A 17423-nucleotide genomic window follows, 5' to 3' on the forward strand; every position below is an offset into this window, starting at 1 on the left:
CATGAATATCATTATAATAATCACTATATAGCTTTTGTTATTTTTAAAATACTTCAAAAGATTTGTTGCATTTCGATTTCACACTCATAAAATTTCCACGCATTGTACTTTTTAATCAATAAATGTTGGTTTCGGATTGTGCACTCCTCTATCAATCTTACAAGACTTGTGTACCCTGGAGCAACAATAACATTTCAATATTATACAATTGCACTATGGTTAACGCAAGTGTTTTACTAATTACTATTTATGTGTATTATTTATTTATTTAACAAAGGAAAAAATAGAGAATTTACCTTTAAGAGTGCATAATCTTTTATCCTTTAGTCTTGATAAATACTCTTTTATTAATGTAATTATTTAACTAAAAAATTTATTAATTAAAAATAAAAAGTAAAATTTTTGACTCGCGCTCTTTTTTAAGAATATAATGAAGATTACCCATTAACAGAAGGTGAAAAGGGGCTTATTTCTACTATAGTCGCTCCAAGTATTCGGAGAAAGCCCATCAAAAGATGCAAGTGAGGTCCAGTCCAGATAGTCGGAGGTGAAACGACATTACTCTCTATCTCTGCACCATCTCCGAGTCTCTCTCTTGCTCTCCCTCTGTAGTTTGTACCTTCCAAAAGCCCTCGTCTCCAAACGACACTCACAAATCTCCGTCGCCTAAACCCGCCGCGACCGCCATTTTCGCCGCCGAGTCACATTCTTCCCAGGTACTCTTATCATTTCCGTTTCATCTTGTGGTTTTCTCTCTCTTTTTCTTTGATTCGCTTCGTTTTTCTTCCCTTAAAGTTGGGTAATCGTAGGCAAATTTAGATCGTCTGGCAATAGTTTTCGTTGTAGACCAGATTTGCCCAATTTAGGTTACAAGTCCCAAATTTCCCGGTTCTTATCAGTTAAATAAAATAGTTGCTGATATGCTATTAACTGCCTCAAGAAGAACAACTGAGAAGTTTGAAAATTTTTAAAACAAAGCATATTTTTTTAGAGAACGATACGTAAAACTCATCGTCCTCTGTCTCTTTCTCTCTCTATCCTTGGTACAACTAGGGTTCCCATTACATTTACAGCAGCACAACCCGAAGCCAATCTTCTTCTTCGGTTTCGCTGCTCTTGTCTAAGAATCTGGTAAAGTTGTCGTCTTTAATCTTGGAATAATACTTTCCGCTCACGCCCGGCCTTGGCACAAATAAAATCGGAGGAATTGCGGGTAGAGTTCTGCTGAGTTTCAAAGAAACCCCCTGAGGAATTGGAAGTAACGCCACCTTCGATTGCTCTCATTCTGGTCCATGCCTTCCTCGCCTCTATTTCGAAAAGGTCTCTCTCTTTCTCTGATTTTATTGAAACTTTCGATATGTTTGTTTGGGATTGGGAAATCTAACAAATCCTGTCTCTTTTAAGTTTATTATGTAACCTTAATTGAAAACATGGACATTCTTCCATATTTGAATCCTTTGTAAACCGTTTTCTTTCTTTTGTTGTGGTTTATCTGTCGTCGAAATCGAATCAATTTTGTCTTCTGTTCTGCCTATGGAAAATATGCCACTTTACCTTTCAATCGATGAGTTCAACGAACCTCCCATCTTCGAAGTTGTGTTCAAGTCTTGTTTGGTACTGAGTCATATCTCCGATCTCCCTTGATTGGAAGTGATTCTATACGGTTCTAATGTAGCATTGCCTTTAATCACTAATTGGATCCTCTCGGTTTGAGTCTCATCTCATGGTTTTACAAGTATTTTTTAAAATATCATCGCTTGTTCATATTTGGCTTTATTTTAAGAATTTGTTTTGACATTCAGAAGTTTGTTTATGTAAATTTGTTTTTTCTTTGGGTAATTCAATTAGAGTATGGTACTATTTTGCATAATTTGATTGTTTTAGTACAATGTATTAATTTTTTTTTTTTTTTAGCAAAGTACAATGTATTTTATCATCCCGTCACATTAAACAGTAGTAAACTTCTACAATTTCTTTTATGTTGTCCTGACTAGTTTATGTCTACACTGTAATAGTAGTATCGATACTGATGAAAATATGTTATAGATTTAGTGTTTGGATTAAGTACTGTGTGAATGGTTTTAATGATTTGTATAGATTAGGATTATTTTCCTCTTTCTTTGTTTGGCAACTAGATTGGGTTGGAGCTTCTTCTGTAATCCATATGTATTCCCACTATATGGTATTTTTTTTCCTAGAATATCTTTGAGTTTATCCTTGTTTATCTGGGTGTTTCTTTAGTTTATGCACTTGTTGCATTATGCGATGGTTTTATGCTTGTTCCTTTACCCTAATTGATTTTTTTCCTATTGATTCAAATTCTGCTATACATGTTGCTGTTTATCTATATATAATAATTTAGGTCATTGTCTTGTATCATAAAATACGTTACTCTTAGATTTTCTCTTTCTCTGTTTTGTTACAACTGATGTTTTTCTCGCACTCCGCAATTTTCTTTAGTCAGTGTAATATTCTTTCCTCTTGAGTTTCACTAGTCTCTTCATGTAAGAGTTTAAATAGTTTTTCTTATGGGTGTTTCAACAGTACTTTTCTTAAAGTTTTACTCATATTATCTAGTTATTATGATGACAACTTCTTATGATTATATTTAGTTCTTATCATTAAATAACCAAAAAGTTGATGATTTAGATCTAAATGCTACATTACTTAAGTTTCCTCATAAGTTACACTTTCTCATCTTTATAATTCTTTTAAAAAATATAAAATTCTAATCTCTTTTTAACTTTAAATCTTATTACTATTATCCTGTTTGCAGATTTCTGCTAATATGGACCATTACTTTTGGATTATTAAAAATGTTCCTTCTGTTTCATTCTGAAACATTTAAAAAAATTTCCCCTTATTAGGATAACTACATTTCATTAATTACTTTTATTTCAAAAGTCAATAACCGCGCTTATTTCTTATTACAACTAGTCTTATTTTTTTACTGTTTTTTAGCGCTTTTGATTGCCTTAAAGGGTTTTACTTTGCTATGTATTAAAAAGAGGCTGGTAATGAAGGCCTTCCTTCCTTACTCCCACTCACTAAAATAAAAAATCAACTTTGGTTGAATATTGCAATTTTTGGAAATTTGACTGTGGTTTCAAGATAAGTACATTTTCGATTTATTTTCCTTAAGCATGCCACTAATTTAAGATATATCCTAATTATTTATTTTATTTTTTATTTTTCAGGTCCGTTTTGCATTTGGCTTTTCATTCTCAGATAATTGTCCTTGTGTCTCATTTCTTCTTCCAAGCAATTTGATAAATCTTTTATGTTTTGTTTTCACGATACATGATTTATCCTCATTTGCTTTTAGGATAGAAAGAGACATTTTAATGGTTTGATATCTTTCACCATTGATTGTATCTATTGGTTAATAGATACTTTCTTCTACGCATAAAAAAAAAAAGGGTGCTGATATAGTCATGAAAATTCCCATGATAGATTGAAGATTCCAAATTTAAATAATGTTAAGGAATCGAAAACAAAGTGTTTGTCTTGATTTTTGTATATTCTAAGTGACTTCTGCTGAAAAGGTTGTTTTGAATATGTATAGTTCACTGTTGGTAATTGCTTGTTTACTTTGGATGCAGTAATCTTGAAGTAAGCTACTTGAAGAATCTAGGTTAGAACTATCATCTGTTAAGATGATAAGAATCTTGAAATCGAAACCCATATCGTCGTCTATTGAATCTTTTAGCCACCAATTCCTTCAACGATGCTCTGTGAGTGGAACTGCCAAGGGCAAAGGGAAGCTGAAAGCGGCTGGTCCATTGAAGCGGAATAAGGTGACTATAAGAAAAGGCAGTGCGCCGCCTGCTGCTAAAGGTAAAGGGAGAGGGAACAGTGAAAAGGAGAGGCTTGAAAAGATGTATGATGAAATCTTGAATGCTCCCACGCCTGTTAGGCACTTGACTGCGAAACAAAGGAAGCGCGAAGCGGAAAGGGAGAAAATGGGGCTTATTAGCAAGGACCGGCAGCGGGAGCTTGAGATGCTGAAGAAAGATAAGGAAAAACTCGGGGTTTCTGAGAAACCGGCGATTATCGGGACTCCTGGTTTGGATCTGATAACCCTCGGTTTGGTTGATGAGAATGAGATACCTAAGTATGAACTCACGGCTGAAGATGGGAAGAGGCTTGCTAAGGAGTACAGTAGAATTTTGATGAGGCGTCATCGGGCAAAACAAGCAGCGGAGTCGACGCTGTTACGAATGAAGAAGGATGCGATTGAGGCATTGCCTGATCATTTGAAGGCAGCTGCATTGGTGCCGGATCCGACTACAGCCCCAAAAGATCTTTACTTGGCAACTCTTACTCCTCCTATTGAAGGTTACTTGGAGAAGGTCAAAGAGGCCGCAATGAGGAGCAGTGGAAAGCAGAAGCTTAGATGATTAAAGGTGAAGAAAACGTACTTTTGAGCCTTTAAATAAAAAATCTGGGCTGTTGAATTAACTTTTGAAGAGCTTTGTTATAAACTGATTTGTTGAATTTTTCCTGAGATCCGGAGAAACCATAGTACTAGTGATAGATGCTTCATAGTTGTTGTCAGATCAACTAAAGAGTGACTGTTGAAGTTAATTTTTATGAAAGATAACTGCCTGTAACCTTTTTTTTTATATTTATCTTGTTATGAGGTACTCAAGTTGCTTAGAACCATTCATCTTGAGATGCTTAAGTCATAACCCAAAGGCTTCTTTTCTAGTATGAATGTCAATTTTAGAGGTGCCATGCTCCTGCTTTGCTGTTATATGTTGTTTCTTAATCTTGTCTGTTATAAGATTTCTAATCACTTGTGGTGCAGATGGATTTATGATAGGTAGGAGATCTTCAGTTGTTCAAGAACTGGCAAATATTTTAAGACGAGTTCCCCTCGACTTTTTGAGGCCAGCACAACACTGAGAGGCTAATGAATAATTCCCCAAATTTAGAACTGTCGTTTGCAGTTTGTGTTATTTTAGTTAGGCTAAACTGAGTTTTGGTCAAATTGGTGAGGTTTACATATTTACTTAACTTCATGATAATGCATGTTTAAGATTAAAACGTTGGGGTTTATTGTTCTTGAAGCATTGCCCAAAGTAATTTTGGTCTTGTTAGGGTTTGACGTTTCCTCTAATGCTTTTTGGCCTCATGGCGTACTTTACTCTGCTTTTGGACTGCAAAACTAGAGAATTGTGAAACAAGTGAAGCGATGTATTGCATCTTGCTGACCTGTCTCTGAGCACGTGTATTTCTCGACTCCTATGTGATCAATCGAGGCCTTGAAAGCATTTCAGTTCAAGTATATTGAGTCAACGAAAGAATGGTAACAACTAACAGTTATTTTTTTTTTAGAGAAAATTACTGATCTTGCACAGAGTCTGAATTTTTATCTTTTATTTTTTATTAATATTTTTTTGACTAATATTTTTTTGACTAATATTTGATTAAAGGTATTAATTAAGAGTAAAAGTGGTTTAAAAATTCAAGACTCATACACTCTACAAGCTATTTGTCTTATTTTTCCATTTTTTTTTTCTATTTTTTGTCCACCACTTGTCCGTGATAATTCTATTCACTTAAAAAATTGTGTCAGTAAAAAAATAGTCAACCATCGTGCCATTTGGTAAATAAAGACGGTGATTGTAACTCCATTGTTAAAGGGGGGGCAAAAAAAAAGAAAAGAGTAACCTTTACTATAGGTGACTGATGGTAAGAAGAATTACGCAATCTGACCCTTGGTGCCTGGGTTCAGCCTTCAGAAGAAACAAAAATGTAGCAGATGACTCGCAATTCTTTCACCGAATGAAGTTGGAAAAACTGGTCGGTTTTGGAGTGAGTCCTTTGACTTGTAACATCAAGACGGGCATGCACTAACAAAAATTAAATACAACACAAGCTCTGTTTCCATTTGACGACTCCTAAAGAAACAAAATCTCTAGGAATTCTTAAACCATGAACAAGTTATACTCACTTCTAGAGCGGCAAGTGGCTTAATAAGGAAAAACTCCTGCAGGCCGCACCATTAAATAATTGCATATGACAAATATTCAACGTGGGAGAGTCCTAAACAAAAAAAAGATTTTACTCTGTACTGTATTGTTGTACAAGTCAACAGAGATCACATTTTTTTAAGATTAGCACTGTCCTATATAAGTTAGACGGGTGTATTGAGCAGGGTATTTTCTTCCTGTTTTGGTACTAGTTTTGAAGTGGGACACTTGAGTTTCTGCAACAAAGATGGGAAAGGCAAGCAAATGGATGAGGAACTTTTTGATGGGGAAAAAGGAGGACAAAAAGAAGATTAATACTGCCTTTTCTCTGGAGTATCAATCTACCAAGATGGAGAGCCAACCAGGAACTCCGAAAGTTAGGAAAAAATGGAGCTTTAGGAAATTATCAGGAAAAGGAGCATCCTACAAGCTTTCCAAGTCGTTTGACTCAATTGACGCCAGTAAACTCCCCGTGCAGGCTCCGGCAGAATCCATGGCTCGCCAGAACCATATTGAGGCATTGGTGGCTATTCGAGGACACGTCGAAAATGCTGCAGCGACCAAGATTCAAGCTGCCTTTCGATCTTATCTGGTGCAAACTGCATACCCTTTTTCCCATAACTCTTTAATGACCAAAAGTTTTAACCAAGTTTTTGATGGATTATGGTTGTTTCAGGCAAGAAGAGCATTACACGCATTAAAGGGACTAGTGAAGTTACAAGCACTTGTAAGGGGTCACATAGTGAGGAAACAAACAGCATCTACTTTGAAGCGCATGCACGCTTTGATGTCGATTCAAGTTAGAGCTCGTGTTCATAGAATTCAGATGGCAGAGGAAGCACAGATTGTTGTTAGAAGTCAATCATCAATGGAGAACGGTTTCCCTCATGATAATAGAGTGAGTTTAGCCTTTCGTGTTTTTCCTCTTCAGACATAGATTTTTCTTTTTTTTCTAACCAACCAAACAAGGATATATGTGGTTGAATACTTAACCAACCACTTAAATAGATTTTTCTTTTTTTTCTAACCAACCAAACTAGGATATATGTGGTTGAATACTTAACCAACCACTTAAACAGTCAAACTGTCTAATTCTCTGAAATGTCATGATCTTTTTTTTTATTATTATTTATAAATGCAGAAGAGAGCCAGTATAAATCCAAATGAAACTCGACAGATTTCAAAAAGTACAAGTGATCATCTCAATCATGCGCAAATTGAGAGGATAAACACGACACTTAATTCTGAACCTCTTTCGATCTCCAAACGACATCAATATGAGGAGTATTGCTTCAGTACAGCAGAAAACAGTCCAAGAAGTTACATGACCATAAAAGCAGACCCAAGAACAGCCTCTTTCACTCGCCAAGAGCCTAATTATCAAGACCCCATGTCGTATGGCTATCGGTTCTCGCCAAACTACATGACCAACACAGAATCTTCAAGGGCTAAAGTCAGATCACAGAGTGAACCAAAGCGAAGACCCAAATGGAGCATGAAACATAAGAACAAGCAGACGGAGATTGCTGATGGGATGCATTTCTCTCTGGATGATCCGGTCATGAAACGTTCATCTTCGCAGTGCAAATACGATAGCGGCAGCGAAAATCATGACCCCTGGTTTGTCAGACTCTACAAGACTAAAAGTTCCTTCAGAAACAGCAAGTATGATTCTGATTCTACTCCAATTAGTCATTCCCACTTTCACGAGTCTCTTTCTGCGTATGAGGTACGTATTTTACGTTCGAGGCTTGGCTTATTTTATAACTATATTCTTTTATAGTTACTAATTGTTGCGTTTGTGTGAATGCAGCCCAATTTCAGTTTATTCTAACCGCTGCTAACTTGGAGCCAATTATGAGAATCTGCAGAATGGATACATGAGACGTTGGATAATCAAAGATTAAACTGCAGTACAAGAGATATTGGCGAATATTACTAATTCCTAATTGTTCTTAATATACGAGCTCAATTTCATTGTTGGCTTTCAAGGAACTGTCTCCTTCAAATTAATTTGTTCATGTATCGAAGCTCTCTCAGTCATACAATGAAACAATTTAAGCCATGCATGAGCTCAAGTCTGAATGTAAATTAATAAAAGTTCATACTGTTTAGAATTTCAAGAACAGGGAAAAAAGATAAAAGATGAAAAGAAAGAAAAGAAGAGCAAGATTACATCTTCACTGAATAAAATCCAGCTAAACTGCAAAACTGCAGAAGTTAGACGGTTAGATACAATATCTAGAAATCTCTATCAACTTGTCCCATTTGATAAACCAGAGAATCTTAATCTGTGATTAATAGTGTCTGGTTCCGAACTCAGTAAACTTGTAACTAGGAATTTAGAATCCTAAATCGTGGCAATTACAATTATGGTACAAGTGGCAGCAAGTAGAGTGGTGTCAATCCTCTTGCTTGACTGTATTTTCCTTGATGCTTTTGGTCAACCAAATAGCAGTTTCTCTAGGAGAGACTTTTCCGGGTCCGAAAGGCTTCAACAAAACCCCCAACTCATCATATCTTTCGTGTTGGAGTAATCTAGCGCTAAATTCAAGCAACCCCTCCAAAGCTTCAGCTCTTTGCTGGTACGACGAGGTATCAAACCGGCGCCGCCGCAAGTCCGATGAGGTGTGGCTTGATGCCCCAGCAGTTGCATTTTGATCAGAGCCTTCATCACTTCCATATTCCCTGCCTACCTTAAAGACGCTGCGTTGAATTCCCTGCCATGCATCCGAAAATCTGGGCTTCTCGGAAGCTCTGTCAGAGATCTGAATTGTGCATTTGTCTTTGGTGATTGAATGGTCACCGTATTCATACGAGGCCAATGGAAACTCGGCTATCCTATCGATTCGAGGGGAATTGACAGAAACGTCAGGAGATTGTATATATTGAAGGATGCCAACATTAGGCCTGTATAGGGATTGTTGAGTTGCAGTGCTTCCTGTTTGCAATGGCAATGACGCTCTGCGAGTTGTTGAGACAGAATTCTTTGGAGTCCGTGAACCAGGCACCTGGGAAACATAAATGAAAGACAAAAAAAATGAGAACTTGAAAAGCCGGCATTCATGAAAGGGATTCATGTCTAAGAGAGAGAGGGTCTCCAAATTGATCCTACCGATGCAAGTTTCTTTAGGGGCTCACTCCATCGTTTAGGAGTAGCAGAGGCTTTTGATGAAGTAAGCCTTGAAGTCTTAGCTATATTTGGAGTTTTGGAAGTGACTGGCCGTCTAAAAGTGGCTGGCTCTTTGTGAGAGTCTCCAACGGACACTTCTGTGAACCTTTGATTCAGATTGTTTTGAATGTCATGTATTTCTTGGGTAGAGCAAAGAGAATCTTGCTCACCTCCAGATATACTTGGATTCAAAGTCCTGTCATTGCTGAATGAATGTCGCTTCTCCCGATAATTGGATGAGAGAACTTCGGGCTCCGAAAATCTTGTTCTTCGCGTGTAATTGGATTGAGGCCTCTGGACTGTCAAAGAACTACGTCTGGGGCCATTGAGTTTGAGATGAACCTGAAGAACGTAAGGCTGAAGGTATGGATGGGCAAGCAGCTCTGCAGCCTGCCAATACAGGACATAATTCTTAGCTCACCCTTAAACATAACCAAGAGGGAGTCCTTTTAGAATCGTTGCATTTTAGAAACCAGAACATGGCAAATCAAAATCACAAATGTAATAAGATTGCACTTTAGAATCATCGCATTTTGTGGGCGTATTCTACACTTTCCGAAAATTTATTACGATATATTTACTTGCACGTGACTCATCATCTTTTACCCTTGCACGTGTCCTACTACCACTTTTGCCTAATTCGTGGCTCTCGAGTTAAAAATTTTCGTGACACAGCATCTTTTTGCTCTCAGTTAATTAGAGTAGTCCATACAGAAAGAAAGTGTTTTTTTTTTTTAATTGACAAATTGGGTATGTAATTTATACTCCTTAGATCCAAGACTTCTCGTTTGAAGCAGTATGAATGATTACATTCGTAGCGTATGTAGTGTAATAATGATGGATAGCAAGAGAGCAAGTCCAAGAAAATCATGTAGTTATATGAAGCTTTTGACATATTTCTGGAATATGTAGACTGGAGAAGAATTATACTTACACTTGGCCTAAGTTCTGGATTTTTCCGCAGCATGCTTTTAACAAGACCCCGACTGAAATAGAAATAAAAATAAATGATTAACCAACAATAATCAATTATCAATTATTAAATTAGTAATTAACTAATAACAATGTACAGGTTAACTCTTGCTAAAGCTGGCAATCACTCCTTTACAAACTCTCTTCTTCTTCTTCTTCTTTGTGTGTGTGTGTCACTTGCATTTATAGTCCACTCAAAATTTGGGAAGGCTGTTAATTTCATTTTACCAAAATAGTCCCTATAACTCGAAATTTACTACTGGTCCACACTGCTAAGAAGTTGTTGGACAAAGATAAGATGACTTACAATTGACTCGAGTACTTTGTTGGAAGGGGTGCCACTATGGACTTGTTAATTTTGTTAATCAGTGCTTGTATGTCCTGCTCAATAACAATATAATTAACCATAAATAGAAATAAAACAAACTTTGCAATGCAAAGCAGCTAAACTTAAAATTACAGGGAAATTCAATTGTGCTCGGAACTTTATAGGTTATAGTGAATCAGAGGGACGAAACTCACAAATGCTTTAAATGCAGGTTTTAGAGACGCCATTTCATATATACAGCATCCTGGATCAGAGGAGTACTTGTGTTAAATAACTCAAAAAGTAGTTAAAGCGGAAGAACTTGAAGACCCACAAAGAGAGCTTTACCCAAAGACCAAATATCTGACTTTGAACCATAAGGTATATCAGCAAGAAGCTCAGGGCACATATAGCTGGGTGTGCCCACAACCTGAAACACAAAATCGTAATTTTGAATAGAAGGATAGACATAAAAACAAGACCCAAAGTTTTAGAAAGTTAAAAAATTTTAACTACTTACAGACAGAGCAAGATCATCCGAGGTCAACATTTTAGCAAGTCCAAAATCACCTGTTCCACCATTTGACCAACCATTGTTAGGCAAATACAATTCCTCGGGGGTGAAACAAAAGAGAGAGAGAAAAAGAGAAAAACGTGACCATTATTGGATGACTTACCTAGACGTATATCTTGATCTTTTGTCAAGAATATATTTGAACACTGAAATAGTAGCGGGAAGCCATCAGTATTCAAGATGTGTCGAAAATGCCAGAGAAAGTGAGTGAAAGAGATGGCCACTGACCTTAACATCACGATGAAGAATATGACTCATGTGCAAGTAATCAACGGCCATTAGGAGTTGAACAAGCCACTTACAGAGCTTCTGAAAAAAAGTCAAATTTCAGGAGTCAGTTGCAATACAAACACAGGATTCCTCGCAACTAATACATAAAAGTAAAACATGGATAGTGTAAAAACTAGATTTTTGCCACAACCATAAGAAAAAACTTTCTATTTTTTTTTTGGCTAAAAAAGAGGGGGGGAAACCTCTTCAGGGAAAAGAATGCCATTGGCCTTCTTAATAGCTTCTGCCCTGTACCATACAAAGAAAGGCAGGGTTATGAAAAGCTTTAAGTCAAGAAGATGAATTCACCATTTAAATTTGAAGTGAGAAAAAACTTACATGTCTCCTCCTTCACAATAACCTATAATAATGCATACGTAGCAACCCTGACAACAAGGGGATCAGTGCAACCAGTTTTAGTCCACCAAAATCATACAAAAAGAATAATTAAACAGATCTCCGGGAATTGAGAAAGAGAATGGATATATTGCAACACCAAACTGAAAAGAAGAAGAGTACAGAAGAGAGAAGGCTTATCCAGCTTCAGGGAATTAATTAATCAAGCAACTTTTATGCCACTAGAAAATGAAGAAACAAAGGGCAGGCAACACATACCTTCTCTACCCAAGAATCTTTGTACTCCACAATAAATGGGTTACGTAATTTGGAAATGAGCTCCATCTATTGAAATCAGAAGAAAGGTTAATTCGTCAATGTAGTATCATCGATAAAAACATAATGCCACATCAAACACTCAAGCTATAGAACAACTAGCTAAAGCATTAATATTCGACCCTGCAACGTTTTCCTTTTACTGCCTTTTGCTTCTTAGTAAAGATTAGCTTTCACAAAAGAAAAACGCTATATCTAAAATGCTAGACTGGATTAAAAAGCAATTTTTCAAAGAGAAAAATACAACTGGGAAATAAAAGAACCAATTATATATCAATTGTTGAGAGGATTACAAACAACGATTACCAACCTCCTGGTGTGCAGATCGGCGAGACCTATCAGTCTGACGAGCAAGGCGAATCTTTTTCAATACGTACCTTAAGTAATGTATAGAAACAAGTAAATTAAATCAAACCTCCAAAGATGCATTACAGTATCACAACACACTTAAGTTAAAACTAAAAAAAAAATACAGGAAAAAAAAAGAGAACAATTCTCACTTTTTCTTTTCATGCTTATGCCTCACAAGAAGAGCAGAACCAAAAGCCCCTTTCCCAATTTGCTCTAATACGTCGTATTGCTCCATCAGATAAACTTGGTATTCCCTTTCTCTGTTCATAGAACATTAAAGATTCAACTTCTTGCATAGGCATTCACATAACCACAAACCCATATTTTCCAATTCTTGAGTACATAAACATGAAACGCTATTAGCAAAGAAGTAGCCTAAGTAAGCTACATTATCGGTAAAGCTACTCAAGACTAGCATATATCTTTAAAAAAAAAAAAACACATTTTCTTAACCTTAAGAAAGAAACAAATAACAACCAAGAAAATACAGTTTTACCACTCCAAAATAATAGATAGACCCTTGAAGGCAAAGGAAAAAATTCTAGAAATAATAATAATAATGAACAAAAAAAACCTATTTTAACAATCTTGATCTCAATAACTCCGTTTCTCACAATATATATATATATAACAAACAAAAAAAAAAACAAAAGCTCTCAAGTAGTACGCTGAAATGAAAATGTGATTCAGGAAAAAAAAAAAAAAAGATGATTACATTAAAAGACACAAATTTTTTATGTTCAAGGCAAAACTCTGACATCAGCTGAAGTAAAGAGTTAGTATTCAGCTTGACTAAGTTCAGACCTTTGTTTTCCAGATCTCATTTAGCAAGAAAAGTCACTAACCAAATAATGTACTCTGCTTTACTTCCCTACATTTTCTCAGCAACCAAAAGCTGTTATAAATCCGAAAAAAGAAAAAGGAAGGAAAAAAAAAGCACGAGACAGAGACACAAGAGTACGGGTAAATTATCTAACAAAGTTAGTCACACACCACAAATCAAAAATCTTAGAGAGAGAGAGAGAGGGAGAGGGAGAAGACGAAAAGAAAATGAAATTGAACACGGAAAATCTCTGACAAGGACCTGAAAACGCAAATGTACCTTGAAAATTGAAGAAGAAGAAGAAAGTCCAAACCGAAAATGGCGGAATCTTAGAGAGAGAAAGAGTTGGAGAGAGAGAGAGAGAGAGAGCAAAATGTACCTGAACAAGGACAAGTAAACTGGATCGAAGAGATCACAATGTGACTGTGAGAGACACGGACATCAGCGAAAGAGCTGCAAAACGACAGCGCTGCAGAAGAAGGAGGAGGAGAAGAAGAGGAAGAAGAAGAAGCTCCGGCACAGGAAGTTGCAGAAGCTCTTTCGCCATTGGATTTTTCCACTCCGAGAAACTGACAAAAAAAGCTTCAGAGAGAGAGAGAGAGAGAGAGAGAGAGAAGACTAGGACTTATATGTAATAATGTAATGTAATGTGTTATTATTTTATAACTTATATGTGTGAGAGGTAAAGCAATGTGTTTGAAAGGAGATAAGAGAGAGAGAGAGAGAAAGATTAGTAGAGTATAAACTTGAATTAACTTCGTTAATTTATGTGATTAAAATAATTAGAGAGTGAGAGAGAGAGAGAGAGAGAAAATGGGGGGGGGGTCAAAATGAGAATCATGGGTTGAGAAAGTTGAATTGATGTGTTGTGAAAAGGAGAGAAGTGAAGACTGTCTCTAATAATAATAAGAGACCCTGAGATAAAGAGGGGAGACAGTGGGGAGGTGGGTGTGTTTCTGTAAATTTGTTCACTTTCTTGTCCTTTCCGTTATCAACATTTTTACATCATTTTAATTTGCTTTTTTTTATATCTCTAATAATAATAAGAGACCCTGCTTTTTTTTTTCTCCCACATCTTTTATTTTTTTTTTCCTTTTTTCTGAAAATTATTGCTCTCTTTGATATATCTCCTCTTCGATTCTTACTTTTGCTGTTTTTTTACCCGACCGAACTCGCACTATCACAAATCCAAATGTCGCCTTAACCTACTCTATGTTATTTGACTTGGGTTTGATTTAGTTCAATTGTTGAATCTAAAATCTAATTTCATGTTTCATCAAGTAAAAAAAAAAAGTAAAGCATACTTTTATTTTAATTATGGAGCGTTTAGTAGATAAATTCATAATCATCATATTTTAAAATCAGTGTTTGTTTACAGTGATTTTAGATCATAATTTAAAATCAATATTTAGTTTAGATGATTCAGAATCAAATATGATGTTTTAAATCAGAATCACTCATGATTCTAAAACTACTCATCTCTTGATTCAAGGTGATTCAAACCCCTGATTTTAAATCATCGTTTCAGATTCATAATTTGAACCTAAAATCATGAATCATATTCTAGTTCTAAACTCATGATTAGAATCACTCTCATTTAAATTCTCGTATTAAACGAATCCTTATTGATTTTTCTTTTTTATCTTTGAGTGATTCTCCTGAAGAGGGATTAATTTGATTTCTTAATAAGTTTTTTTTTCTTTTTTAGGGTGATAAATTCATTGTTTATTTATTTATCTTTGTTTTTATTTAGAAACACTTTTTAAATAATAGCATTAAATCCTGGCAGATAAAAAAAAAATGGGGAAAGAAAGAAGTAACCACGTCAAGAGGAACATTGTGGATCCCACAGCTTCTTCCTCACCCCCACCAATAGATCCATGACGAGCCTTCCTCAATCACGAGGCCTTTTACTTGGCACGAAATGTCCTAACTATCCTTGTGATTTCTTTTTATTCGTTTAATATTATTCCGAAATAAATTTTTAGGTGACACTGCCATTACCCAGAAAAACCTTTCGTGGTCCAGCAAGATGGTCTGTTTGGTGGGTGACATAATATACAGCACGGACTCGGCGCTTGCCTACGACAAATTTGAGAAATCTAATTCGAGATTTTGATTTCTGTGGAAGTGAAAAATCAATTAATAAACATGAATCTTCACGGGACGTTTTATTTTCTAAACTTCCAGCCAAAAAAAACAAAAACAAAAAACCTTTTTTTTTCTAAATGAAAAAAAAAAAAGGAACCAATTCACTTTCACATTAACACACCCTTCTATTATAGAAAACACAACATAAAATGATTTTATTTATTAATTCGAATGAACTGGTAATTAGTATTGAACTTCACAAACATAAATCATGTAAAGAGGTACATAGGACTCTTTTATAGATACTAGTTTTGATATATGTGATGCACGTATTTAATTATAATTAAGGTTTGTATAATGTAAAATACAAATAACAATAAAAAAATGAAAATTTTTACTCAGAAACAAAAAAATAATATACATTAAGTGGTAGTATGTTTATCCTATTAAAGTTTGCAACCTAACTCCACCCCAAAATATAAAGTTTGAATCCTCTTTAATTTTATTTTTTTTAACACTCTGAACATAAGTTATAGCGTGGGAAAGAGGAGGGAATAATAAGTTTTAATTACAAGAGAATTTAAAAAATAAAAAAAAAAAGCACCAAAACGCACCGTTTTGGACGACGAAAAAAACTACATGAACTCATATGCACTCTTTTATATACGTAGGATTTTACTGTCAATAGAAATATGAAATCAAACAAAAAAATAAATAATCAACACGCCGCCTTGAAAAAGTAAAAAATTACTCTATGAATGGTTATAATTCACGCAACTCTTTTTACTCATTATACTCCCTTTAAATTAAAATTCTTTGTGATAAATAGATCCTCGCATAAAATAATCACACAAAAAAAGACAATTATAATGACTTAATTACATAATTAAATTTTATAGTGTGGGAAAAAATAACTAATTACATATTTTTTTCTTTCAACATACTTCAAATATTATATCATAAATCATGATTTAAGTATATTTTTTAAACGGATCCATAGTGTTTTAAGGGCCTGTTTGGTATTGCTTTTAGAGGTTGCTTTTAGTTTTTTTAAGAAACTACAACAGGTTAGGGTATTTAGCAAAATCTGCTTTTGTCCAGCACCTTTTAAAAACTGTTGTCCCATAACAGAATTTGAGAAGCAGGTCAGGAGTTACTTTTCTACAGCAGCTTCTGCTGTCGTTGTCTAAAATTATTAAAATGACCCTAATAATAAAACTTAATTTCCAATCAACTCATTTTATTTATTTCAAATCAAATTAAAGAATATATTTTATTTTAAATGTTTATTTAAAAATTAAAAATCTTTAAAAATATATTATGCTAAATTTTAATAATATATTTTTATTATCTAACGAGATAGCTAACTCCTCCTTTTCCCCCTAATTTTACTTGTCCGTAATTTCCCCCTTTTTTACTTGTCCGTACTCCGTAATTTACTAAAACGCCGAGCATGAAACAATTAACTATAGTGTTTTAATTTAGAGAATTCGTAGAAATTTGTACTGTTCTATGAGTTTAATCATAACAAGTCGTGTAAATAAAAAAAAAAATTGTTAAGTTTAACAAGAATATTACCTTTTCTATCAAAGCATTTCTTCCAATATTAGTGAGATTGGCATTTTATTTATTTTATAAACGGAAACTTCATCAATCGGATGAAAGGCACAAGTGACATTTTCAACGCTTGGTGGCTGCCACGTTAAGTTATTATTTATGTTGTTGTGGTTACTTCAGTGAGTCAGTGGTCGTCCAATAACAAATGTGAATTAAGTGCTTCCTTAAATTGCATTTAGCGCAGACGCGTTTTTAGCTGTATATTAAGGATATTAGCTATATGAAGAAGTTTGGTAGATCGTAAATAAAGTTTAGATGTAAAATTTATCATATTATACTTGATGTCAAAAATAATATTATACTGGAGAGCAGTGGCGGAGCTAGCTTTTCACTTCAGTGGAAGCGTATAATAAATTCTTTTTTAATAAATTATCTTAATAGGGGCATATAAAAAAAATATATTTATTTTAATGGGAACATATATTATTTCAGTGAAGGCTTAAGAATGTAATATTTTTTTTTAAATCTGCAACTGCTGGAGAGTGATTTTTCCTACTTATATTTATTTTAATGGGGACATATATTATTTCAGTGGAGGCTTAAGAAGGTAATATTTTTTTTTAAATCTGCAACTGCTGGAGAGTGATTTTTCCTAC

The 17423-nt window shown here is 34.8% G+C and overlaps 3 protein-coding genes across 6 annotated transcripts; 2 read left to right on the forward strand and 1 right to left on the reverse strand.

The window, feature by feature from the left end:
• Positions 1–505: 505 nt before the first annotated feature.
• Positions 506–5207, forward strand: LOC21407329. 3 transcript variants are annotated; one of them, XM_010104006.2, is made up of 4 exons: positions 506–716; positions 1054–1320; positions 3603–4406; positions 4811–5207. In XM_010104006.2, exon 3 carries the CDS (start codon positions 3657–3659, stop codon positions 4398–4400), a length of 744 nt encoding a protein of 247 aa, XP_010102308.1. In that variant the 5' UTR covers positions 506–716; positions 1054–1320; positions 3603–3656; the 3' UTR covers positions 4401–4406; positions 4811–5207. The 3 variants fall into 3 exon arrangements, with proteins under 3 accessions (XP_010102308.1, XP_024025207.1, XP_024025208.1); XM_024169439.1 differs by having other exon boundaries at positions 4826–5207; XM_024169440.1 differs by lacking the exons at positions 1054–1320; positions 4811–5207 and having other exon boundaries at positions 3603–4796.
• Positions 5208–5253: 46 nt separating this feature from the next.
• On the forward strand, positions 5254–8040 carry LOC21407330 (protein IQ-DOMAIN 14). The gene is made up of 5 exons (XM_024169438.1): positions 5254–5311; positions 6191–6570; positions 6655–6876; positions 7120–7707; positions 7792–8040. Exons 2-5 carry the CDS (start codon positions 6226–6228, stop codon positions 7810–7812), a joined length of 1176 nt encoding a protein of 391 aa, XP_024025206.1. The 5' UTR covers positions 5254–5311; positions 6191–6225; the 3' UTR covers positions 7813–8040.
• A 144-nt stretch (positions 8041–8184) lies between these two features.
• LOC21407331 (serine/threonine-protein kinase Nek1) lies at positions 8185–13875 on the reverse strand. 2 transcript variants are annotated; one of them, XM_024169436.1, is made up of 15 exons: positions 13499–13875; positions 12446–12556; positions 12256–12322; positions 11889–11954; positions 11613–11659; positions 11477–11522; positions 11232–11312; positions 11107–11149; positions 10950–10999; positions 10778–10859; positions 10645–10694; positions 10430–10503; positions 10085–10136; positions 9094–9540; positions 8185–8989 (listed from the first exon to the last, which is right to left on the reverse strand). In XM_024169436.1, exons 2-15 carry the CDS (start codon positions 12529–12531, stop codon positions 8381–8383), a joined length of 1800 nt encoding a protein of 599 aa, XP_024025204.1. In that variant the 5' UTR covers positions 12532–12556; positions 13499–13875; the 3' UTR covers positions 8185–8380. The 2 variants fall into 2 exon arrangements, with proteins under 2 accessions (XP_024025204.1, XP_024025205.1); XM_024169437.1 differs by lacking the exon at positions 13499–13875 and adding an exon at positions 13142–13192.
• Between the last annotated feature and the right edge of the window lie 3548 nt (positions 13876–17423).

Source organism: Morus notabilis, unplaced genomic scaffold (assembly GCF_000414095.1).
Source record: "Morus notabilis unplaced genomic scaffold, ASM41409v2 Scaffold205, whole genome shotgun sequence".
NCBI lineage: Eukaryota > Viridiplantae > Streptophyta > Magnoliopsida > Rosales > Moraceae > Morus > Morus notabilis.